At 43.9% G+C, this 27,798-nt stretch overlaps 1 protein-coding gene across 1 annotated transcript in view; it reads left to right on the top strand.

Annotated features, from left to right (window-relative positions):
* LOC124805673 (ankyrin repeat and SAM domain-containing protein 1A-like) overlaps nt 1-25,873 on the top strand; it is a 183,521-nt gene extending 157,648 nt beyond the window's left edge. The window contains exons 7-11 of the mRNA XM_047266243.1: nt 2,763-3,017; nt 9,077-9,235; nt 20,019-20,156; nt 25,469-25,575; nt 25,630-25,873. Of these exons, the coding sequence (XP_047122199.1) occupies nt 2,763-3,017; nt 9,077-9,235; nt 20,019-20,156; nt 25,469-25,575; nt 25,630-25,873 (903 nt within the window). The remainder of the gene's footprint in view (nt 1-2,762; nt 3,018-9,076; nt 9,236-20,018; nt 20,157-25,468; nt 25,576-25,629) is intronic.
* The last annotated feature ends 1,925 nt before the right edge of the window (nt 25,874-27,798 follow it).

Here is a 27,798-nt window from a genome sequence, read left to right as displayed (position 1 = left end):
TTATGGCATCAGTGGCATCTGACATCCCCAAAAGAGCAGTCACAGAAATCAGGAACTCGATCCCAAGCACCCCCTTTTTGTCTCTGTCAGATGGAATTTATCTGTTTAATGTATCACCGACACCTGAGGTAAAGGCAAGATTATCCACATTTCGTTCAGTGCTGAGGTGGTACTCCAATGTTGGAGAGCTTCTGCTATGCAAATATGAGTTAAGATGGGGAGCATCAAGATGGGCTGAGGTCTGAGTTTGTGTTATGGAGGAAAGGAAGACGTACTACGGTAATTCATTCAGCTGGGATAGTTGCACTCCCAGTGTGGCGCACTGGTCAGCGCGTGTGCTTAGTGAACAGCACACCCGTGTTCGAATCCTAGCGTTGGTACAAATTTTAATTCGCTGCTTCGGTCTCTATTCATCATCATAGATAAATTTGAGACTTGATATGTCTCTGGAACATATAATTTATCTGATTAATATACTAAGGAGAAACTCCATGCATAGAACATCAGCAATTCCATCAGTTCTAGGAACTCACCAAACAAAGCTATGGCAAAGTTCAATAACCGAAAAGGTCTCAGCAATGCTGTACTGATCCTCATGCCATGTGTTTGTCGCTCGTTTCTGTCGGCATTGTTATTAAAATAGCATTGATAGCTTTTCCCATTTGCTGTAAGAAAGCAATATTTCAAAGAAATGGAGCCAGCCGGTGTGGCCAAGCGGTTCTAGGCGCTACAGTCTGGAACCGCGCGACCGCTACGGTCGCAGGTTCGAATCCTGCCTCGAGCATGGATGTGTGTGATGTCCTTAGGTTAGTTAGGTTTAAGTAGTTTTAAGTTCTAGGAGACTGATGACCTCAGAAGTTAAGTCCCATAGTGCTCAGAGCCATTTGAACCATTTTTTGAAAGAAATGGAAATTTTACGAACTCTTTAAAGACGCTCATTTAAAAACGAAAAATTTTAGCACTACTGTTATAGTTAATATATATTTTGGTTTTTAGCCTAGTTGTTGTTGTTGTTGTTGTTGTTGTGGTCTTCAGTCCTGAGACTGGTTTGATGCAGCTCTCCATGCGACTCTCTCCTGTGCAAGCTGCTTCATCTCCCAGTACGTACTGCAGCCTATATCCCTCTGAATCTGCTTAGTGTATTCATCTCTTGGTCTCCCTCTATGATTTTTACCCTCCACGCTGCCCTCCAATACTAAATTGGTGATCCCTTGATGCCCCAGATCATGTCCTACCAACCGATCCCTTCTTCTAGTCAAGTTGTGCCACAAACTCCTCTTCTTCCCAATTCTATTCAATACCGCCTCATTAGTTATGTGATCTACCCATCTAATCTTCAGCATTCTTCTGTAGCACCACGTTTCGAAAGCTTCTATTCTCTTCTTGTCCAAACTATTTATCGTCCATGTTTCACTTCCAAACATGGCTACATTCCATACAAATACTTTCAGAAACGACTTCCTGACACTTAAATCTATACTCGATGTTAACAAATTTCTCTTCTTCAGAAACGCTTTCTACATTTTATATCCTTTCTACTTCGACTATCATCAGTTATTTTGCTCCCCAAATAGCAAAACTGCTTTACTACTTTAAGTGTCTCATTTCCTAATCTAATTCCGTCAGCATCGCCCGACTTAATTCGAGTACATTCCATTACCCTAGTTATTACTACATCTACATCTACAAGATTACTCTGCAATTCACATTTAAGTGCTTGGCAGAGGGTTCATCGAACCACAATCATACTATCTCTCTACCATTCCACTCCCGAACAGCGCGGGAAAAACGAGCAGCTAAACCTTTCTGTTCGAGCTCTGATTTCTCTTATTTTATTTTGATGATCATTCCTACCTATGTAGGTTGGGCTCAACAAAATATTTTCGCATTCGTAAATAGATCTCGCCGCGACGAAAAACGTCTTTGCTTTAATGACTTACATCCCAACTCGCGTATCACATCTGCCACACTCTCTCCCCTATTACGTGATAATACAAAACGAGCTGCCCTTTTTTGCACCCTTTCGATGTCCTCCGTCAATCCCACCTGGTAAGGATCCCACACCGCGCAGCAACATTCTAACAGAGGACGGACGAGTGTAGTGTAAGCTGTCTCTTTAGTGGATTTGTTGCATCTTCTAAATGTCCTGCCAATGAAACGCAACCTTTGGCTCGCCTTCCCCAAATATTATCTATGTGGTCTTTCCAACTGAAGTTGATCGTAATTTTTACACCCAGGTACTTAGTTGAATTGACAGCGTTGAGAATTGTACTATTTATCGAGTAATCGAATTGCAACGGATTTCTTTTGGAACTCATGTAGATCACGTCACACTTTTCGTTATTTAGCGTCAACTGCCACCTGCCACACCTTACAGCAATCTTTTCTAAATCGCTTTGCAGCTGATACTGGTCTTCGGATGACCTTACTAGACGGTAAATTACAGCATCATCTGCGAACAACGTGAGAGAACTGCTCAGATTGTCACCCAGGTCATTTATATAGATCAGGAACAGCAGAGGTCCCAGGATGCTTCCCTGGGGAACACCTGATATCACTTCAATTTTACTAAGAAAATAAAAACACCTGTTATAACTGAGACCAAACAAATACCGAAAAATACCGGTTATTCAGTACTCAAATACTGCTACCGTTGTTAACCGGTCGTTTTTTCCCTTGTATACTTACTGGTAGCGCACCTACTTGTTGATTAAGTGACCTGGTCGCGTGGCCGCTAACGCCGCCCCCGCTTCTGTCCGCAGAAGAGCAACATCCAGCAGCTGAAGGACGAGATCCGCGAGAAGCTGCCGGCGTCGGCCGCCTCCGCCTCCGCCCCCGCGCCGCCGTGCGGCACGCTGGGCCGCCCCCGCAAGGCGCGGCCGGCGCCGCAGCCGCCGTCCGACCTGAGCATCCGCGAGCCGGCGCAGCTGCTGGTCGGCGTGCCCTCGGCGCTCACCACGCGCTGGCGCCATCGGCCGCACGCGCTCGTCTCCGGCGCCGTCACCTACGTCGCCAACGTGAGTCTCCGGCCGGCTGTAGTCCCGGCCGGATAGGACGAAGCCAGGGTGTACCACTGAACTGTTAGTTACTGCATATCACAGTCTGCATTCCGGAAGTCTTGTTCCACTGAGAATGCTATTTATACATTCACACATCAAATACACTCATGCTCGTAAATTGAGGATAACGCTGATAGATGGCGAAACAACGCTCTGGTGGGAGGTTGTAGGGTTTAAATCACCTCAGGGTATGACCGTGCGGTGCATTTGACCTGCGGTCGTCGCACGGTGGCGCTGGCAGCAGTCCACATACGCAGAGGTGTGTTGGTGCATGTCAGAGTACGGTGCAGTACTCAAGTGTGCAGACGTTTTCAGACGCAAAATAATTTGATGCTAAATCACAGTAAGACTCAGTTTTTACAGTTTCTAACTCACAATTCAACAAGAACCGATATTTTGATCAGACAGAATGGGCATGTTATAAGCGAGACGGAACAGTTCAAGTTCCTAGGGGTTCGGATAGATAGTAAACTGTTGTGGAAAGCCCATGTTCAGGATCTTTTTCAGAAACTAAATGCTGCTTTACTTACCATTTGAACAGTATCTGAAATAAGTGACAGTTCATATGGTATTATTTTTTCGGGTAATTCTTCTGATTCAAAAAGGGTATTTTTGGCTCAAAACCGGCCTGTTAGAGCTATATGTGGTGTAAGTTCGAGAACCTCTTGTCGACCCCTATTCAACAGTCTGGGAATTCTGACATTGCCCTCACAGTATATATTTCCTTTAATGTCGTTTGTTGTTAGCAATATTAGCTTATTCCCAAGAGTTAGCAGCTTTCACTCAGTTAATACTAGGCAGAAATCAAATCTGCATGTGGAATGCACTTCCTTGACTCTTGTGCAGAAAGGAGTGCACTATTCTGCTGCATCCGTTTTCAATAAGCTACAACAAGAACTCAAAAATCTTAGCAGTAGCCCAAACACTTTTAAGTCCAAACTGAAGAGTTTCCTCATGGCTCACTCCTTCTATTCTGTCGAGGAGCTCCTGGAAGAGCTGAAAAATTAAGCAATTTCCAGTGTTACATTGTTGATTTTCTTTATTTAAACTTACGAATTGTCGCAAGAATACGTTTCTATTACTTCATTTTATCTGTTTCTACTATCGTGTTATAATTTCATGTATTAACTCGTTCCATGACCATGGAGACTTCTCCTTAATTTGGTCCCACAGAAGAATAAATAAATAAATAAATAAATAAAAACGTGCTAATGGTGACTATGTGTTGAAAATGGCTCGAAGATCACATATTGATGACGTTATGAGGGGTAGAATACTACGGTGACTGGAGGCTGGTCAAAAACAGCAGGTCGGAGCACGGGCCCTCCGTGTGCCACAAAGTGTGATCTCAAGATTATGGCAGCGATTCCAGCAGACAGGAAACGTGTCCAGGCGCTACATTACGGGACGCCCACAGTGTACAACACCACAAGATGACCGATATCTCACCATCAGTGCCTGCAGACGGCCACGGAGTACTGCAGGTAGCCTTGCTCGGGACCTTACCGCAGCCACTGGAACAATTGTCTCCAGACACACAGTCTACAGACGACTGAACAGCCGGCCGCGGTGGCCGAGCGGTTCTAGGCGCTACAGTCTGAAACCGCGCGACCGCTACGGTCGCAGGTTCGAATCCTGCCTCGGGCATGGATGTGTATGATGTCCTTAGGTTAGTTAGGTTTAAGTAGTTCTAAGTTCTTGGGGACTGATGACCTCAGAGGTTAAGTCCCATAGTCCTCAGAGCCATTCGAGCCATTTGAACGACTAAAAGACATGGTTTATTCGCCCAGAGACCTGCAAGATGCATTCCACTGACCCCTGGTCACAGGAGGGCCCGTAAAACGTGGTCTCAAGAACAAAGAATATGGTCATTGGAACAGTGGTCCCATGTTATGTTCATGGACGAGTCCAGAAATAGTCTGAACAGTGATTCTCGCCGGGTTTTCATCTGGCGTGAACCAGTAACTGGATACTAACCCCTTAAGGTCCTTGAAAGGGCCTGAATGGGGGTTGTGGTTTGATGGTGTGGGGTGGGATTATCATTGGTGCACATACACAAAAAAAATGGCTCTGAGCACTATGGGACTTAACATCTGAGGTCATCAGTCCCCTAGAACTACTTTAACCTAACTAACCTAGGGACATCACACACATCCATGCCCGAGGCAGGATTCGAACCTGCGACCGTAGCGGTCGCGCGGTTGCACGTACACCCCTGTATGTCTGTGACAGAGAAACTGTTACAGGTCAGGTGTATCGGGACGTCATTTTGCACTAGTATGTCCGCCTTTTCAGGGCTGCAGTGGGTCCCATCTTCCTCTTGATGGATGATAACGCACGGCCCCGCCGAGCTGCCATCGTGGAGGAGTACCTTGAAACAGAAGATATCAGGCGAATGGAGTGGCCTGCATGCTCTCCAGACCACAACCCTATCGATCATGTCTGGGATGCTCTCGGTCGACGTATCGCTGCACGTCTTCAAACCCCTCCGACACTTTAGGAGCTCCGACAGGCACTGGTGCAAGAATGGGAGCCTATACACCTGCAGTTGCTCGACCACCTAATTCAGAGTATGCGAACCCGTTGTGCGGCCTGCGTACGTGTGCATGGTGATCATATCCCATATTGATTTCGGGGTACATACGCAGGAAACTGTGGCGTTTTGTAGCACACGTGTTTCGGGACGGTTTTCTCAACTTATCACCAATACCGTGGACTTACAGATATGTGTCGTGTGTGTTCCCTATGTGCCTATGCCATTAGCGCCAGTTTTGTGTAGTGCCACGTTGTGTGGCACTACACAACGATTGTGATGGGTTTACGTAGCCATTGTATTAAATTCCGTTTCGTTATTGCATGTTCTGGTGCTACTTCGCGTGCACTTCACGTAGAACTTATAGGTGGAATGCGTTGGCGGAGAGCTGACAACCTGTTGCTTGTCACGACAAATATTTACATTGTGAACCAGTAATACGAAATTTTTTGTGGGTATGACGATGAGCATAGTTCTAAAATTGATGGTTCTTATCTTGGTAAAGGCATCTGGTAACTGAAGGTTAACAATCTGTTAACTGAAAGAATACTAAACATAAAACGTGTGCTACGTGCGCGTGAGAAAGATCTAATCGATGGGACACGGACGTCGAAAAATGAATAACATAATAATTAAACAGGAAGAAGATGAGTTGGATCCTTCATGTCGGATATTAGAACGACGTAGGCTGTCATTGACGTGACAGAAGTAGCAGATTTCAGGGATAATTTCACGGTCTTGGAGAGAAAGGAGATTAAATTTCCCTGGAAAAGGATGTGGAGTGTTTGGAGGCGCAAAGAAGGTAGAATTTGATGTTACAGACGAGTCAGCGGACTGGGGTGCTCGAGGACAGACACCTGTTACATGATAGGAGTGGAGTGCACAGAGCAAGTGTGGCAGGCGTTTGAGGAGGTGTGAAGATTTTATTAGCAGATACGTGATGTGGGTGAGAGAAGGTAGTCGGACATAGAAAGCGAGACAAAGTGCATCTCATCAAATTGTATGAAGAGAGTAATAACAAATGAAAGGGGACTAGGTCCAAAGAACGTTAACAGGGATGATAACTGAGAAAAATGAGGCTCTTGTATGTGTGGATAATGGTCGTGAAATTTAGTGCCACGTCAATTAGTAGCTTCAGTATATACTGGCCCCATTTTCTTTCCTTGGAGGGGTTGTGCTATATCCACATACACAGTGATAAGAAGTGACAAGAATAGACATTTATTTGGATGTCCTCTCTGTCACAATTGCGACCTAACGCCATGATGTAGAATGAGTCAGATTCACAATTATAGTACCTTTTGTCAGAGAGAAATATGGTAATGGCCGACCATTTACACGATTCGTCGTAGGGTATTTTTTAAAACAAACATTCAGTGTTTTATACTTAAAGATGTTCAGTTTTTGTCTCTCCTAAAACACAAACATTCTCCATATCATTACGTATTGAGAAATTCTTCTACGGAGTGGAAAGGGTTGTCAAGTCATTTTTCACGTTTTCTTCTTCAAAATTTGATAAGAGGGGGAGTCGGAAAAGTAAGTTTCCCCTGTTGACTGTGGGAAGAGTTGTGTGATATGGGTGGAAGACGACACGGCAGGTGAATGCGCACGTGCAAGACACCGATACACCATTGGGTAGAGGTCGACTGCGATCAAGCAGATGGCGCTGTCGCTGTGCCTGCGCAAAGCGGAGGCCAGCCGCCCAGTCTTTTCCCCGAGCTATGGAGAAAAGGTGCGTTTTGGAGTCGTGGTCATAGGCGAAAGTGAGAGCTGTTATCCACTATGAATGGGCACGTGGAGTATCAGGCACCGAAATTCATAACCACGTTGTTGAGGCGTATGGGTCAGGTGTTATGTCGGAGCAAATGGTGCGGAGATGGTGCCAGCAATTCAGTGATGGACGTCAGCAAGTTCAAGGACATACCGAGACCTGGACGGACGCGCACGGCCACTGCAGATGCAAAAAAATGTTCAAATGTGTGTGAAATCTTATGGGACTTAACTGCTAAGGTCATCAGTCCCTAAAAGCTTACACACTACGTAACCTAAATTATCCTAAGGACAAACACACACACCCATACCCGAGGGAGGACTCGAACCTCCGCCGGGACCAGCCGCACAGTCCATGACTACAGCACCTTAGACGGCTGGGCTAATCCCGCGCGGAACTACAGACGCAAATGTCAGGAAGGTGGATGACATGATTAAAGCGAACAGGCGTATCACCATCCATGGAGTAGCGGCAGAGCTTGGAATCGGACATGAGCGAGCTCACAAGATCATCCACGACATTCTTCGATGCAGGGAGGTGTCAGCACGTGGGTGCCCCGCCAACTGACCCCGACACACGTGGAACAACGCAAGGCGTTCAGTCTGGAACAGTTCGTGCGTTACCATGAATCTGGCAATGACCTTCTGTTTCGGATTATGACGAGTGATAAAACGTGGGTCCACCATTACACTCCCGAATCGAAGGCTGCATCCATGTAGTGGAAACATCTGACGTCACCTGTCCGAAAGAAGTTCAAAAGCGCCCCATCTGCAGGTAAAGTGCTGCTCACCGTTTTCTGGGACGCCAAAGGAGTTTTGCTGCTGAACTTTCTGGAGGATGCAACCATCAATGCTGCGTGGTACTGTGCCACCCTGACGAAATTGAAAGAGGTGATTCGAAAAAGCGGCCTGGCTGTCTCAGATCTGGCATTCTGCGCCTACACCGTCCGCCTTACAGTCCGGATCTCGCACCAAGTGACTTCCATCTGTTTCCTGCTTTGAAGAAGACTCTCGGCGGAAGGCGCTTTGGCGGCAATGCTGACGTCAGACACGCCGCTCAACGCTTCTTCCGTATGCAACGCCCTGATTTTTTCCTGGAAGGCTTTTTAAAGCTTATAAAGTGGTATGATAAATGTCTCAATGTACTTGGAAATTACGTAGAAAAATAAAGATATGTCTTACCTTTAATGTCTCATTCTCTTGTTTTTCCATTCACACACAACTCTGACCACAGTCGACAGGGGAAACTCATTTTCCAACTCCCCCTCGTATTATTCGCAAGGTAGCAATAGTATATGTTTTTATAGAGAGCAAACGTCACTAATCTTATTTGCTTTAGTTAGTGTACCGTACATCTGATTTTTAACCCTTCTTATATAAACGTGAAAACACCAGTCTAGGAGAGCAAAATAAATGTAAATGCCTAAAAAGTGACTGGTTGCTACAAATACGTACTCGGAGATGTTTAGGCACGACATTGAGGTGACCCTGAAACCTGCTATAAAACATAATTTTTTGGTTTAGAAATTTTATCAGGAAAGATTACATGATTTAGTAAAATAAATAATGTCTGCCGTACCCCAGGAATAAACATGTGCCGATTTACAAATATTATTACGAATATCAATACCATTACGCGTATAAATACAAAAAATTTGGAAGTTTCTAACACTTGCAACAGCAGCTGAGAGCTCCTGCTTGATTTTTCTTGCAGTACCTGGGTTCGACGCTGGTTAAGGAATTGCGTGGCACCGAGTCGACCAAGAAGTCCATCCAGAAGCTGAAGAAGACGCCACGGGAGTCTCGTACCACGCCCGACATTGCGCTGTGCATCTCGTACCGCGGCGTCAAGTTCCTCAACACCGTCACCAAGGTACGGCGCCTCACAACGGCTGCGGGCCAGCCCTAGAACTTCTCCTGTGTTGGACAGGGTGGTGTGACGACCTGTTCTGTCCATAGAGAATCAATTTTATAGGAGGATTACCAAACGGCCAACCAGAGGCCTTAGACAAGGCCCTATGGCACCTGTTCGGTTAAAATTTTTCTGAACGAAGTTGTTAAAGAATGGATGAAAAGTATGGAGGAATGGGCCTAACATAGACGAGGATTATCTATCAAGTTTACAATTCGCTGATGATCAAATAATGTTAGCTTTAGATGACTATGATATTGAATACACGATGAAGAAAATCTTAGAAACACACACTTAACGCCGTACTGATAATAATTTTTTCTAAAACCAAAGATCTTTCTTTGGGTAGTAACAATATGACAGTATCAGAGATGGAAATACTATTGGCGCATTCCGGAATTATAAATACCTGGAAATTACGATCCCAGATCAGGGTTCCAATTAGCAAAAAATAAGATAGTGGACAACAGAAGTTAAACTAGCAATCACTCATCCTTGTTTATTCCTTTCTTACTTCAAAATTTCGTAATCATTGTCGTCTCCTATTATGAGTGACAAATCGTGCCTTTTATACTGCTTACTATAACCTTGAATGGCTGTCATAGTGTCTGACTACGAACCCGCAAATATTAATACAGTTTGTATTTTGAGGACTGCTTTTACTTAAACTGAAATCTTTTATAAATGTTCCGTGTGTAAACCTGTCAAATTATTGTTAAGACTTCGTAATTGCACTGGAACATTTAGTGGCAATTTAGGAGGTATTTCTGTCTAGGATGTAACACTGTACTCCACTGTTATCTTAAATGTAGCTTTCCCACTAAAACTGAATGTCAGCATTTACAACTGAGCCAAAAACCAATACAAATGCGCCTCGAATATTATAAGGTACTTGAAAAAGAAAGTAGAACTATTGACAACAAATTGTTACTGTAATGTCCCCCCCCCCTTCCCCACTCGCCCCCCCCCCCGTCCCCCACCCGAGAAAAATACTTTTTAAATTGTCTGTCTCTTCCGTTACAATTCTAACTCAGAAATAAAATGGTCGGGCCTTGCCTTGTCACATGCCTTGCAGTTGAGAATATGGTGCAAATGTGGTTTCATAGTAGCTTTACGTCTCATACTATTTACATAAACCAGAAACGCCATATTGTCTACCTTTTGGAACTATTTTTGGCCTAATATTGATGGAATTCTTATGGCAACGACTAGAGTCTGGAAATATCTGGTATCCACGACTACAGTTTACGCAAAATAACTTATTACTGTAAAAAATTCTACTTATCCCATTCCTCCGCAAATTGTACGAGTACCATTATAATCACAAAATATCAAATCTTATGGACTGCACTATTACGTAAACCTTACTCAAGCACTGCTTGCTGGCGTCTCCCTCCTCTACACTCTGTCTGTCAGAAAGGATGGTAAATATTTAGTGAAATCATTTATCCAAAAGTAAGAAATGAAATAGAATAAAGGAACAACTGATGTGCCTTTGAAAGGTGCCCAAAAATGATGTACTACTTTATCGGGAAAAGAGAGTGAAGAAGAACAATGATCATGATAGCACTTGTACGGGAGAAATCACTTCTCGCGCCACATGCATTCTCTTTCCTAATATTTGAAGGCTTCTATATTGAACCATATTTGAGTCTGAAAGATTGTTGGAACTTTTTGCACCTCCATGCACAGATGATACAAATATCTCAAGGCCATGCAACAGCAAAGTGCGTGGCCCACATAATCCACCAGACTACTCTTTAAACTCCACAAATTCTAAACATTTAACTTTTAATTTTCAGTTGGCACCTCATTTCCTGTACATTATTTCGAGCAGCATTCAAAATTATATCAAAAGTTTCTCCAATCTGTTTTGTTTCTTATTTTTATATAAAAAATATGACAAAACATTAGATCATTTATTCAGCTTGTTTTATTTTAGAATCTTCTTCAGAAAGCAACTAGCAGCGTTGTCGCCATCTATCAACTGTGAAGCACTTACGGCTGCAGGAGGAAGAATAGCCATCTATAAATCTCCGACAACACTCAGGCGCTACCATAGAGACGTTTACAAAATCGCTTTCGTGGCGTCTTCTATTTTCTAGATGTTCTATATTTAGTATTTGGTTCACAGGAAGCCTTTTTGACAGTTACGTATCACAATAATGGAAATTCTTGTTCGCGAAACTGCTAGGCCTTAACGAGATGAACGTTTTGATACCAGCTGTTGACCGAGATACCCTATGTGATCAAAAGTATCCGGACACCCCCAAAAACATACGTTTTTCATATTGGGTGCATTGTGCTGCCACCTACTGCCAGGTACTCCATATCAGCGACCTCAGTAGTCATTAGACATCGTGAGAGAGCAGAATGGAGCGCTCCGCGGAACTCACGGACTTCGATTGGGTGTCACTTGCGTCATACGTCTGTACCCGAGATTTACACACTAATAAACATCCCTAGGTTCAAAATGTGTGGGAAATCTTATGGGACTTAACTGCTAAGGTCATCAGTCCAAAAGCTTACACTCTACTTAACCTAAATTATCCTAAGGACAAACACACACACCCATGCCCAAGGGAAGACTCGAACCTCTGCCGGGACCAGCTGCACAGCATCCCTACGTCCGCTGTTTCCGGTGTGATAGTGAAGTGGAAACGTGAAGGGAGGCGTATAGCACAAAAGCGTACAGGCCGACCTCGTCTGTTGACTAACAGTGACCGCCGACAGTTGAAGAGGGTCGTAATGTGTAAAAGGCAGACATCTATCCAGACCATCACTCAGGAATTCCAAAATGCATCAGGATCCACTGCAAGTACTATGGCAGTTAGGCGGGAGGTGAGAAAACTTGGATTTCATGGTCGAGCGACTGCTCATAAGCCACACATCATTCCGGTAAATGCCAAACGACTCCTCGCTTGGTGTAAGGAGCGTAAACATTGTACGATTGAACAGTGGAAAAACGTTGTGTGGAGTGACGAATCACGGTACACAGTGTGGCTATCCGATGGCATGGTGTGGGCATGGAGAATGCCTGGTGAACGTCATCTGCCAGCGTGTGTAGTGCCAGCAGTAAAATTCGGAGTCGGTGTGTTATGGTGTGGTCGTGTTTTTGATGGAGGGGGCTTGCATTCCTTGTTTTGCGTGGCACTATCACAGCACAAGTCTACAATGATGATTTAAGCAACTTCTTGCTCCCTACTGTTGAAGAGCAATTCGGGCATGGCGATTGCATCTTTCAACACTATCGAGCACCTGTTCATAATGCACTGCCTGTGGTGGAGCGGCTACACGACAATAACTTCCCTATAATGGACCGACCTGCACAGAGTCCTGACCTGAATCCTAAAGAACACCTTTGGGATGTTTTGGAACGATGACTTCGTGTCACGCCTCTCCGACCGACATCATACCTCTCCTCAGTGCAGGACTCGGTGAAGAATGGGCTGCCATTCCCCAAGAAACCTTCGAGTTCCTGATTGGACGTATGCCTGCGAGAGTGGAAGCTGTCATCAAGGCTAAGGGTGGACCAACACTATATTGAATTCCATCATTACCGATGGAGGGCGCCACGAACTTGTAAGTCATTTCCAGCCACGTGTCTGGATACTTTTAATCACATAGTGCATTAGATCGATGGTACAAGCTTCTTCCGTTGTCGAAATGTCGTAATCTGTTAAGTCAACGAAGGAAAATTCATGGCGAAAATCGTATTGTTGCAAATTTTTGTACAGTGGCAGGATGGAGTGTCATAAACAACGTACTAAAAATCCTCGTTTGTGGGGTGTGAGCTTCAGTGTGGGGTGAGGGGGGGGGGGGGGAGGCGTTAAAAGATCAGTTTTGTTTCTTAAATCTGGAAATTTGTGGTAAGGATTATGGGCCCAAACTGCTGAGGTCATCGGTCCCTTAGGCTTACGCACTACTTAATCTAACTTACGCTAAGGACAACACACATCCATGCCCAAGGGAGGGACTCGAACCTCCGACGGGGGGGAGCTGCGCGAACTGCGACAAGACGCCTTAGACCGCACGGCTACCCCGTGCGGCCATCTTGTTTCTTAAAACTGTGGCTTCTAGAGACTATATTTCCCAGCACAAAATTAAGTGACATTAAATTTGCTGCAAGTCCTATTCATTTTATCTCTGGGGCTATCACTTTCCGCGTTCTAGGGAATGGAAAAATCGCAATAGTGATTTAATGGTTTAAAATTTGTGTTTACTGTTGAAAGAAGTGGATTTAGAATAAATATTAAATGTATACGCCACATCTGAGTGCAGCCGTATTAATGGATAAATTGTGTTCTGGGGAGGGGAAGGGGTGAATGGTAGAAAGGAAAGAGAAAGTACTTACACATTTATCAGTCCAATTCTTTTCTTGCGTTAGTGTTATTAGAAACTCATATCTGTATTCCAAGTAGTGTTAATGCACTTTGCGGAAAATAAACAGCCTCGGGTACGTCTGCGCAATGCATTGCCAGTGATCCACGAGGGACGCTTCGGAGGCTCGTTATAACTTGGGGAAAGATCCTGTAGTTGCTTGTTGTGACGTAGTGGGACACACAACGTCGGGAATCACCTGCTCGCTCCTTAGTTTGGAGTCGTATAAATGAGGGAAGCACGCAGCCGCAATCCGGTGATTGCTTATGAAATAACTAACAGTTTACTTATTTTTCTCCATATTTATCGTTTCCATTTCATTGCCCCTTGTAGTTAACGAAACTCTAGTTAATAATCTGTGTAATAGTTATGCGATCTGAATCTTTTCGGATGGAAGAATTTGTTTTACAAGAAGAGAGTTAACGACGTGGACTCTGGCAAGTTTGCTTTAGCGAACGCACAGACAGGGAGCCAAAGAAAGTTTCAGTTGAAGAGCTTTCTACCTCTTCACACATACTCTTGGTTTCAAGATGAATGTACGTTGTAGAATCTTTGTTATTAGGAAATGCTTTTCTCCAATATACAGGAAACCCTGAGAGTTCATGACGAAGTTTTAGTGTGGAGGAAGACATTTTTTTCAAGAATAGTAGCGCCAAGAAGAGAAGTTTTAAGAACAGTCTCGGGGTTGAAGCACACTGTAGCTTCAGACAAATTCACTGTTCCTCCAGACTTTAAGTTTCAAGCGCAATTTTCGTTTCAAAAGTTTGTTATCATGTAGAATTCGTACAAAATGTCTGGAAGATTTTAGTCTTTCAAGGAATTTGAATATCCATTTTCATGAGAATTTTAACTCTCCACTAGATTTTTATTTACAAGAAGTTTTCATAACAGAAGGGGTACGTTTCGCAGTAATATTCCTTCAGGAGCTAAGAAACTTTTTTACTTCAGTGTTAGAAGGCTATAATTCATCCTGTATCTTCCTCCCATTTCCTTTTTTTTTTCCCGTAGAAAACCTCTGAACACTGGAAGTGCATTCCAGTGCCGAAACTGTTGGAAGCAAAATTGGCGAGCAAACAGTTCAAGGGACCCAAAAAATTAAAATAAAAAATATAGCAGCAGTCGTCAACGCATGCTTGCACAATAGCGCTCAAATCAGAGATAACAGGTTCTAAACCTGGTGGAGGAAGAAATTTTCACCAGTATTTGACCAGAAAAGGCGATGAGTGGTGTTGGCCTACAGTTCTTGAACACTAGACTTTGCATAAACGCCGTGAGTATAATTCCAAACCACTCCACAGTGTCTTATGGAGTGAGAGCATGTGGAAATCTTGGTGGTGATCCATCCACTGACAGATTATACGCTCAGAGGTCACCTTGCTGCTACTCCAGAGGGGTGTGTTATGTAATGGTAATGCGTTTCCCGTTCTTCTGTTCAAAATGGTTCAAATGGCTCTGAACACTATGGGACTTAACTTCTGAGGTCATCAGTCCCCTAGACTTAGAACTACTTAAACCTAACTAACATCACACACATCCAAGCCCGAGGCAGGATTCGAACCTGCGACCGTAGTAGTCGCGCGGTTCTGGACTGAACCGCCTAGAACCGCTCGGCCACCTAGGCCGGCACTTTCCTATTCCAGCCGTGGATAGACCACAGCGGGCAGAACGACTGTTGGTAAACCTCCAATATAACCTTCATAGTTTTTTCACGAGTACGAAGTACTTTTCCAAAAACGAACGATCTCGGAACTTAAACAGTAAACCCACTGTGGTGGAGAATGCCTGTCTAGCAGTGTCTGCCACTGGAGTTGGATGAGCATCTTCCTGATGCTTTCGTGCTTACTAAATGAATCTGTGGCGAAACGTGTAGCTCTTATTTGGATTTTCTCTGTTTCTTCTTTTAATCATATCTGGTACTGATCCAAAACTGACAAGCAATATTCCAGTATTGGTCGAACGAGGGTTTTGTAGCTGCTTTCTTCGTGGGTACACTATACTACTAGATGATTGTTCCAATGAATGTCATTCTGGCATCTGCTTTGCCAGTGATCAGTTTTATTTGGTCGTTCCATTTTAAATCGGTCCGTAGACTTCCTTCCAGATATTTAATGCATATGACAACTTCAGTGGTTTTCCTATAAGCGTTTGATCATAAAATCATGGGTGTTTCTGCTCATCTATGAGCAATACGTTACATTTGTCTATGTTGATGGGCAACTGAAAGTTCCTACACCAAGAGTCGATAATCTGGAGTTCTTTCCACATTTTTGCCCAATTACACTGTATACAACACTATTTTTAGTAGATCGAGCGTCCTTCAAACGCGTTCTCGTAACAATTGCTCCTTTTTCTTGTGCACTGCATGGTCATATAGCAGCGGACTTACTTAAAATCTGTTCAAAATTTTTTTCTGCAAGGTGTGCAACTTTGCTTCCGCCGTTTTTCCCCAACATTTGAAGCTTTAATGAAACAAATTGGTTACACATGTGTCATTCAAAGTAGTTTTCATCGCTGGCCACTGCCTTCTCCCATATTTAGGGCAGTGTACGAATCCCCCGTCGAAAAAATTGTTCATCTTTTGAAGCGATCCACGAATCGAACCCATCTGTGACTTCTTCATGAGATCGGAAATGTTGGTCAGCCAGGCCATGCGCCATTGATCTAAAGAGGTGATAGTCAGAGGGAACAAATCTGGTGAATACGGCGGGTGGGGTAGGTCTTCCCATTTTAACGTTTGCAAGTACGTTTTTGACCTCTTTTGCAACGTCGTGCCTCTCGCTGTATTGCGGCCGTTTGTCTATTAATGCTCTGCTCAGACGCATTAATTGCGTTCGATAACGAGCACCTCTAATTGTTTCACTTTGTTTTAACACCTCATAGTACACGACGCCAAGCTGGTCCCACCAAATCCAGAGCATGATCTTAGAGCCGTGAATATTCAGTTTGACCGTCGATGTGGAAGCATGGCCGCGATATCCCCATAATTTTTTGCGTTTAGGGTTATCGTAATAAACCCATTTTTCGTCCCCGGTCACAATGCGATTCAGAAATCCCTTCCGTTTTTGCCTCTGAAGCAACTGTACACACACACACACACACACACACACACACACACACACACACACACACACACAAACGCTATTCAAAGTCTCTTGGTTTCAGCTCACACGGGACCCAAGTTCCTTCTTTCTGAAACATGCCCATAGCCTTGAGACGTTTTGAAATGGCTTGCTGTGTCACTCACACTAATCGTGTCAATTCTTGTTGAGTCTGACGCGAGTCTTCACTCAGCAATGTCTCCAATTCTGTATTTTCGAAAACATTCTCTCTTCCACCACTATGGCTGTCTACGACGTTAAAATCACCGTTCTTGAAGCGTTGAAACCACTCACGACACGTTCTTTCACTAATAGCGTCCTTACCATACGTGGTTGAGAGCGGTCGATGAGACTCATCCGCTGTTTTCTTCACATTGAAACAAAACGGTAACACGAGAATTAGGCTCGTAAACTCACATTTTCAATCAGGAACAAATTTATGATGCAGACACAAATCGACTAATGTTTGAATCAGGTTATGTTGGCCGAGGTCCAAGCTAACTGCCTGACGTGTGCGATCTGTTTCTTTCGACTGCTACTTTTGTCGCCACCTATTGACAAACGGTGGAAGCAAAATTGTACACCTTTTACTATTCTGCGGATGATCTTCCATGTGCATAATTACGTTTAGACCTGCTGCTTAGACAACGGTTGCCCCGTACTACCTCGCTTCCCACGCCCGGATTCCCGGGTTCGATTCCCGGCAGGGTCAGGGATTTTCTCTGCCTCGTGATGACTGGGTGTTGTGTGATGTCCGTAGGTTAGTTAGGTTTAAGTAGTTCTAAGTTCTAGGGGACTGATGACCATAGATGTTAAGTCCCATAGTGCTCAGAGCCATATGAACCATTTGAACCCCGTACTACGTTTCACTGGAGACGGCATTTGCGTCTCACTGTCCGACAAGGATGATGAACTACATTGCTCGACACCCGTTTCAGTATCACTAACACTTGCTAAGCACGTATCGTCGTATTGTGTTTCTCATGTACATTGTCCGCACAGTCGGGCGTATGCGACACCACATATTCCGCTGACTCATCTTGCAGAAACGCTAATGTTTCATCTATCACTTTCTTCTCACTCTGCGAAATTCCTTGGGTTCCTTTCTGACGAAATGTCAATCGGCAAGTGAGTTACTCGTCGACTGAGCAGTTCCGTAGTCTCATGCTGCGCTCACCATCGTATACCTCCAGCCACGCGCCCTGTTGCTATAAGCAGCCAATATTGCGGTTGCATGGTAATCAGTATGATGGGTGTCGGATGCCGTAAACATAATTGGCGTTTTGAGACCTCCCACTCAAAGGGTCCCTTTTTATAGATTTCACAGAGTAAGTTGTATGTATCGTCTACCCCAAGAGCACTGCGCAACCATGTGGCGCAGTCTCAGTACCTGTTATATAAATAGTTCTGCTGCGGTACACAGCTGTGTGAGAGGGAGCGAGTGAATAGTGCAGCAGCTAGAAAGATACTCCAGAGTTGAAGTACGCGGGACCGTACTAGTCTTGTCGGTAATACGTCTAAACTGCACACAGATTCACCTTGAAATTCTGTAGGCACATGAACCATGTGCAACGTCACATCCAGCCGTAGTGATATGGTGCCGACCATTTGACCCACGCCGCAATGGCGCCAATGTCCGTAGAACTGATTCACAACTATCCCAGGGGAAGGAATGTTTCCAACGATAAGTACGTTCACGTAGCGGTTCTCGGGTCTCTACTTAACCAGGGAGCTGGTTTCTGTCGTCGAAGAATTGAACATCCGTCCACTGTTCACTCTGAGACTTCTTGAGTATGTTGAAAAATAAAGTCTCTGTCACTTTGAAGTGTAGTGCAAAAAAATGGTTCAGATGGCTCTGAGCACTATGGGACTTAAACTTCTGAGGTCATCAGTCCCCTAGAACTTAGAACTACTTAAACCTAACTAACCTAAGGACATCACACACATCCATGCCCGAGGCAGGATTCGAACCTGCGACCGGAGCGGTCACGCGGTTCCAGACTGTAGCGCCTAAAACCGCTCGGCTACCCCGGCCGGCAGTGTAGTGCAACATGCAATCAAAGTTACTAGGCCTGCCATGATATTATGTAACTCACTTTTCTAAGTCTCCTCCTTTATTGTGAAAAGTAATAGTTTTATGACAATCCCTTGGGGTACGCACGAAATTACTTTTATGTCTGAAGATTTCTCTCTGTCACACGCTCGTCGTAAGCAGTGTCCATATTAGTTCCTCCAAAGTAGTTGGAGGAACATATTCTACATCTACATCTACATCTATATCTACATCTACATGGATACTCTGCAAATCACATTTAAGTGCCTGGCAGATGGTTCATCGAACCACCTTCACAATTCTCTATTATTCCAATCTCGTATAGCGCGCGGAAAGACTGAACGCCTATATCTTTCTTTCCGTACGAGCTCTGATTTCCCTGATTTTATCGTGGTAATCGTTCCGCCCTATGTAGTTCGGTGTCAACAAAATATTTTCGCATTCGGAGGTGAAAGTTGGTGATTGGAATTTCGTCAGAAGATATCGTCGCAACGAAAAACGCCTTTCTTCTAATGATTTCCAGCCGAAATCCCGTATCATTTCTGTGACACTCTCTCCCATATTTCGCGATAATACAAAACGTGCTGCCTTTCTTTGAACTTTTTCGATGTACTCCGTCAGTCTTACCTGGTAAGGATCCCACACCGCGCAGCAGTATTCTAAAAGAGGACGGACAAGCGTAGTGTAGGCTCTTACATTTTCTAAGTGACCTGCCAATAAAACGCAGCCTTTGATTAGCCTTCCCCACAACATATTCTATGTGTTCTTTCCAATTTAAGTTGTTCGTAATTGTAATACGTAGGTATTTAGTCAAATTTACGGCTTTTAGATTAGACTGATTCATCGTGTAACCGAAGTTTAACGAGTTCCTTTTAGTACTCATGTGGATGACCTCACACTTTTCGTTATTTAGAGTCAACTGCCACTTTTCGCACCATTCAGGACTCTGTGTCGTCGAACGACGTGCAATATAAATATGCTCTTCATATGATCAGTCTTGTCGAATAGTATACGAAGGTTCTGATGTTAAAACTAGTATGTGACTTCTCAGTGTGGTCCGTATAAGTCAAGGGCGGAGGATATATACGAACTGGAAACGGGATTTCAAACACTGAAATGAACGACATGCCACAACTGCTCCCACGTGAGTAATCTAGAGCTTGTCGCCTTCCCCTGCGCGGCTATGAAGCATTATGCCATGTCGTGTTGGCAGGAGCTGGTCTGCGAGCACGAGATTCGCAACATCCACTGCGCCTGCCAGGACGCGGACGACATGACGCACTTCGCCTACATCACCAAGGACCACGGCAGCTCCAGCCACTTCTGCCACGTCTTCTGCGTCGACACCATGGTGAGTACACGCTCCGAGCGCACGACCTCCCTGGGCGAGGTCTTAGTGGCATCAGCAACGCTTACAGGGCATTTCCCAGTCCGCTAAGTTTGCCGGCGGATAGTGTTGTCTCAAGTGTGAAACACCTCACCACTTTGTAATGTAAAGGTGAAAAACCGAGGGCAAACTCTATAAGGCATCTGGCGTGTTTGGTCATTTGCTTTTCCCAGGTCTTTTAAGCTACAGTGTGGCGCACGAAATGTGTTACCAATTCTTTGTTTCATAATTTACGACGCACATTAGATACCCCGCTGGGATCTCTACAGCAGTACCAGCAGAGCTTGGAAAAACAAATGAGTTACGAAATGACGTGTAATTCACGATACTGCCGCTAGGAGACTAGTAAGCAGCAATGGCGGACAATGGAAGACTGACGACACAGCAACGATCAGCAATTGTGTTACTTTTTCATGAAACGAAAAGCCTTGTTGTGCCTCAGAGGCGTTTTCGACAACAGTTCAACATACGATGGGTCCCTTGCAAGAAGACCATCTACAGGTTGTACGATAAATTTGTACAGGAAGGCGCAGTATTGGAAGCGAAGCGACCTCGACCTAAAGCCGTCGGCACACGGACCGTGCATTTGAGCGTTGAGCGTGCCGAGTTTCTAACGTCATAGCGTGGAAGAGCACGTTCGGGAGTCTTTCCGAACGTGCAGAGCAATATCTAGCCTGTCAGATAGTCTGAGCGTGCGTCTGAGCGTTGACCAATGAGATGGCACGACGCCACCCACGTCACGGTCACGCCATCTCCCTTCAGCACAAAGTTGTGAGGCGCCATATTGACATTTATTTCAAGCCTACACGTATATATGTCGTTTCTGAGCACCAGCAAACTGAGAATCACTGGAAAACCCGTTACTAACTGTGTGATCCGCTGCAATAAAATAATGAGAAACATCATAGTCGTGGCAAAAAAATTATTGTAACTTGCGTATTATGAGACTATGCTATTTGAAGGCAGCAATATACTGATGATGCACCCAAAACGCAATTTTCTTGGTACAATTTGCTATAATTAAATTTCATTTAGTTCCGATTAAAGCTTTCACCAAGTGCTAAAGTAGGGAAATGACAGTTGTCATTAGATTGTTGGTTTAGCGTAGTAAATAGCGTCGTTGGTTAATGAAATTTTTATGTTCGGGCGGTGGTTCGCAACTCGCCAGCAAGTAATTTTTTTTCCTAACTTTTGCGTTTTTATTAGGTTTTGTTACTTTATTATCAGTTTAATATAAGTATATCCTATAATTTTTGATGTTATTTAAATGTAAGTTCACCTTTCTTTGGGTGTTCGCTTGGCTTGATGTACAGGACTCCTTGCGCTACTTGTGTAAAGCTATTTTGCACCGTTTTCTTTTACGCTTCATAATTCACGTGTTGCAAAGATTCTGTTACTGGGTAGGAACAGTGATCAAGTAATACTGACCTTAGAGTTTTATTAAAATTTGGGAATGATGAAATAATGTTTATCTTAAGTGAAGTATTGCAAATCTGTATCGCACTATTTGTAAAGGTACTTTAATAAGCCTGTGCCCTTATTGATTGGAGATGGTAATTTCCTTTTCATGGACAATGGAGGAAATGTGCGTTTTAATAGAGTTAATGTGGGAATTTAACTCGCGCCCGTTTAGTAAACAGTGTGATTTACAAACTAGAAACTTCCCGCAACTGCCGCCGGAATGCGTTGCGATCGCGTGTACCACGTTGGGGCCCACGTACCGTATGCACAAGTCGCATCGTTTCTGAGCGTTCAGCAGCACGTTGAACTTAGCATGCTCAACGTCGACGTTCGACACCACGGTCCGTGTGCCGACGGCTTAAGCCTGTTTGTTCGCCGGAGAAAATTGAAGCGGTACGAGTTGCTGTAGAGAGAAGTCCTGGGAAATCGTGTAGAAAGGCAGCAGTGCAACTGGGAATATCCAGACGCTCCGTTCAACGCATTCTTAAAAGTGACCTCCATATGTACCGATACACGATGACCTGTGCACAGAAACTCACTGAAGAACACAGGCAGCAGAGACTACTGTTTGCTCAGTGGGCGGAGGAAAGGGAATAAACTCTCAACAACGTTTGGTTTTCAGCCGAGGCGCATTTTCATTTAGACGGTGTGGTTAACAAACAAAATGTACGCTTTTGGGTCACTGAAAACCCGCAAGTGCTTTATGAACGACAACATTATGCTCCGAGGATTACATCGAGGGCAGCAGTTTCCAGCCACGGACTTATTGGACCCTTTTTCTTTGAAGAAACTGTGAACAGCGAGCGTTATCTGAGCATGCTTCGCAATAGCTTCATTCCACAGCTTCTTGCTACTGCCTTGCCCTTCCACACGCAAGATGGAGCAAGGCCACATACTGCAAACACTGTGTTGGAGTTTTTTACACGAGCATTTCGACATGCGGATCATTTCACTCAACTTTCCAGGTCACTTCAATGACGGACAAAATTGGCTCCCAATAATCCAGACCTCAATCCATGTGACTTTTTCTTTGAGGGTACCTAAAGGAAAAAAATTTCCCGAAAGATTTAATGAAGCTCAAAAGACTTATTCTTCGAGCGTGCAGTGAAATTACGGAAGACACGTGCCGTAGAATAATCACTAACTTCAGTGTTCGTTTGAAGGAAGTTAGGAAAAGAAATGGTGGACATATTGAGTATGTGCTAAGTTAGAACAAATCTCCATGGACGGCTCTTCATTGTAGTATGTTTGTTTCAGATTGTATTGACAGTAAAGTTTATATTCAAAAACAAAATGGTAACACATTTCGTGCGCCACCCTGTATGTTACAGATAATAAGCTGTAGATAAAAAACATGTCCTTTGAAAACGAATCTTTTAAATTTTCTTGTGTATGAATCACACTGTTATAAACCTTTCTAAAAGACCCCGTTATCACCTCTTGACCGCTACCATTATACTTCGTGCTTTATCATATGGCAAAATCTGAAAACATCACACATTTGTACAAGGCATCATCGCATCTTCCATCTCCATTGGCTGAGTATATAACGTTTGTGATTTCCCAGCGTTCACCCGAAAATGGCTCAAGGCTGAAACTGTAATCATAGATTTCACATAACATTATTTTAACAATAAAAAGGTGACTATAAAGTCTTTCAAAGACCTTTCACAAAGAAACTAGATTACAAATTCACCCTGAACTTGAATTAACTATTTTTTCCGTTCGGAATCAGTTTCTTGTTTTTCGTGTCCTTTTCATACAATCATTTACAATTTTGCAGGCATGTTCTTATTAATTTCCAAGTGAGATATCCCTTTTAAACTAGCACATTTCGAATAATCACACAAAGAAAATTCAAAAGAAATAGAAATCAAATAAAATACAGTTTGCTAACAATAGTGCAAACAAAGAATTATTTCTTCGTGTGAACCGTTTGTGACAAGAACGCAGCCAGGAGCTAGCACCCATAACCATAGAATAATATAAAGCTCTTTCCAAACCGTGTATTCTGAGCGTTGATATAACACGAGCACTAATAAGTATGCGGACTCGAGACATTTGCCAAGCAGAGTGTAGCGTCTCCTTTCTCCTGACGACAGCGAGACAAGGTAGTGTCATACAATCTACACGTCACCGGAAGCATTTAGAGAGCCATCCTCTTCAATGCCTTGCGATCGCTGCTCGCGTAGATTGACTGGAACTATGTCCGAGGGAAGGAAGTTTTGTGTTTAACGTCCCACCGACAATAAGGTCACTATGGGCATTGTTATCTTAGCATATTCAACCGTGTTGTCTATGCTCATATAGAGCGCATAAACAATGTGTACGATGCGTAGTGTGATAATACGTTCGTTAATGCCTAGCAGTAACACAGCAGACATTTTATGTCAGTCACTCACCTTCCGATGATACACTGACATCAGTAAGACTCCGCAATACAGTAGATCATAGCTCAAAGGCAACTTAGGCAGGAGGGTAAATTTCGAATAACATTCCCCAACTTAAGAAATATACTCGAGTATATTTTGACAAGACTTAAATGAAATTAAGTAGTTGCACTGTGCATATGATGACAACTCCTTTAGGCAGTGAATCACATTTAAGGCCAGAGCGGATTATTGATCCCTCATTACTGAAAACATTAAGCCTGAATATTTTTCAGCACAGCATCGAAATAAAATATATGATATATTTATTTCTATGGTCATCTTCAGTAGCAGCTGTTATGTAAAAATATTATTTGTATTTCATTTCCAGGTCTTAAGCGTAGTGGATAGCGTTACACCATAAGTGTTTCACCTTTAGTGACAAAACATCATCAGTGGTGGTTCTGCAAATATTGCATACCTAACACTTTTTTACGTTTTTAATCTTACAGATAAAACATTTTTGCCTACGAAGGAAGCATACGCGTTACTCTCGGTGTTCGTTGCTCCTTTTTATATACTGGAAAGACAACAGGTATTTTCCCTCGTTCCTAGAAGACGATGTAGTCTAAATAAACTCGATGTAGCTCACACGATCCTCTTCTTCTCGACTCTTACGCTCCAGCTTTTCGTTTTGCTGGAAAAAAGCTGAGTAAGGACTGATCCTACTCTGTAACAGCCGGGCGACAAATGATCAGTGTCAGTAAAAACACCATTTTGACTGCTTGTTATCAAACACAAATGTGATTAACATTTTGAGTACGCCTTGACCCTTTGTACGCGCATGACATATATCTTAGTCTGCACAGAACACTGAATTGACACACCAACCGACATCTAATCGGAAAATTCACAAATCGAACCGGTCTAGCTAATGCAGATTTACACAAAATGAAGTTTCAGAGTACACAGGCTCCACTACAGTTCAAAAGAAATAAGCTGAAATAATAAGTACAATCAATAAAGAAGCCTCAATTACTATCCAGCAGAGGAAGAAATTGAATAACTGCTGGAAACCGGAATGTTCTGCATAAATATCGACAAGAAGGCTTTCATTCAAACCATACAAACATTTGTCCAGATGGGAGAAGGTCAATATATTTTTCTTCTTACATTCTGCACCCATTACTGTTGCGGAAGTTGTCTAATATTTTGTATACTGACCGTGTATTATAGCTGCAGGTACCCTGGGGAGCATGGTAGACAGGCTCAGAGCCTCTTGTCTAAGCTGTTCCTTGAAAAGTAGATGCTGATTGACGATCTGACTCATGTGCCCATTTTCTTGTTACTTGAACAAAAAGCATTGTGAAAATACAAGTAGCTGTGCAACCGGGGCGAGTGGTAATATGGGGCAGTGTTGTCTAATGGGAGTGTGGCTGCCCGCAGGACCAGGCGACGGAGGTGATCCTGACGCTGGGCCAGGCGTTCGAGGTGGCCTACCAGATGGCGCTGCGCGACCAGCTGACTCCGCAGCACAACCACCACCACCACCCGCACCACCACCACCACAAGCAGCAGCCGCACCTGCAGCAGCATCACCACAACAGTGCCGGTGTCAATTCTAACAACAACAACAATAATAACAATAACAACAACAACGGGCACACCCGGTCGCAGTCGGCGTCGCAGCCGCCGGCGTCGTTGGCGGTGCAGCCTCCGCCTCAAGGCCACTCGCGTTCTCACTCGGCCAACGACATCAAGGTGGGCGCGTCGCCCCACGCCGCCCCCGCCGCCGCTTCCACCCCCGGCGCGACCTCTCCCGCCCCCGAAGCCCTGGCCGAGGAGCTGTAGCCCCGTCTGCAGCGTCGGCGCGCCGTCCGCCGGAGGCGGCGTCGACCACTCCGGACGGCTGCCCCCGGCGCCGCCCCCGCCGCCGCTCAGCTGAGGGCCTGCTGACGCTACCAGCCGCCAGCGAGTCACGGCCTCACTTCGCTTGCGACATCTACTTGCTGTTACTGCTCGACGTGCAATTCGCGCTGTAATCTGGCAATGGTTCCTTCGCGTTAGACTGGTGCATATCAGAGTATGTGCTGTGTTCCAGAAATATCCAACTTCAGTGTGTCACAAAAGTTTACATTCCTGACGAACCCTGTACGATTTTGAGTGTTTACTGGGGATTGTAGAAACGCCCGTGTCCAATGCGTCTAAAAAAAAAGCCGAAATCGTCGGTGCCGCATTCACAACGAAAGCTACATGTCTTCAGAGAAGATATCGATGTTCTACCAGTCTTACTTTGTATCCATATGAGCCCCATTTTGTAGTATTTAACTCAGGATATAAACGATACCAGTGACGTAAAAATGTGGGCGAAATTTTGAAATGCAAAAACCTCAACGACGCACAGGGACTGTGAAACAAGTAGGAAATCCAGTTCTACCGAAATTCCGAGTACATCACGTACAATTTATCTATGTGATATAACTGAGTAATGTTATTTCTTTTCCATAATCAAAGAAAGAAATAATGCGGTCAACTTCGTCACCGAAACGACTGACCTCGATTAATGGAGCTGCTGTTAAACTTGAGCATCCGTTGTGATATTATTCTACGCTCCTACGTTCATCAGATGCGTTAAGTAGACATAGAGAAGTATTTCCTTCAGCACTTTCACCAATTCTTATGAATATCAGGTTCCACTTACAAAAGCCAACGACAAAAGGTGCACCAGAAGGAAACGAACAGGGCAGTGATATCGTTGATTCTCTAGTCAAAACAACACTGAAGGACGCATAGATAAACTGTCTCTGATTTTCACTAAAGGCATCGTTATTCTCAGTAACCGTCTCTATCTGTGAAAGATAATCTTCATCTCCTTCCTACTGCTCCATTCCTTCTTCTGTCGAACAGAAATAGTAGTGTTATAAAGTATTCTTTTGTATCACGTGCAGTGCTGTTTTTAATGATCATCCCCCAGTTGTAGTTTCCTGGCTGAGTGCTAAGTCCTTCGTTTGCTCTGATCGTGACTTTTGTTCTCGATTGAGGATCATCTGCGGTTATTATCAGATACACACATCATCCTGAAAATTTATGGGGTCTGTTCCGCCGGCGTATGTGATAACGTCCTACAGAGGCCACTTTGATTTAATCTTCTAATTACTCGCACTTTGTCAGGTTTATGATTTCCTGTACTACATTTCAGTGGCACTGAAGCATTCATCATGACATCTGTCGTAAAGGTTTTTATTGATAATTGATTATAATCAGTTTTATTCATCCCAATGCATCAGATGTCTGGATTGCAAAACAATGACATGATAACATTTTTAATAAGATTACACGAACCTTCCCAGTAATATGTGTAATACTGATGCATTAATTTTGCTAGCAGTCTCATAACGTGACCTCGTAATACGCAGAATACATGGCATTTCACCTACATCTGTCATTTGTATCTTCAGTGTCACATTTCAAACTAATCAGTTGTCGTCAAAAGTCTCTAAAGTCTCCGGGTTCAGTTATCCAGAAGTCATAATAAACGGGTGGTTCTTCAAGAACTCATGCTGGATCATTTCCTTTCGCTTCTTTATTTCATGCTGATCATTTACTCAGGTAATCTGTGCGGAGACATATCAAGTGGAGTGAAGATGATGTCAGATTCTATAGCTGGATTCTAAAGTCCAACCGTCTCAGTCTCTTTTATTCTGTGCACCTGATCAAAGGTTTTAGGTTCTGGTGTATGCCACACTCTAAATAGAGAACTGCACATAATTTAATTA

The sequence above is a fragment of the Schistocerca piceifrons genome, chromosome 7, assembly GCF_021461385.2.
Source record: "Schistocerca piceifrons isolate TAMUIC-IGC-003096 chromosome 7, iqSchPice1.1, whole genome shotgun sequence".
NCBI lineage: Eukaryota > Metazoa > Arthropoda > Insecta > Orthoptera > Acrididae > Schistocerca > Schistocerca piceifrons.
Note: the sequence above shows the minus strand (reverse complement) of the source record. Positions and strands in the feature narration are given on the sequence as shown.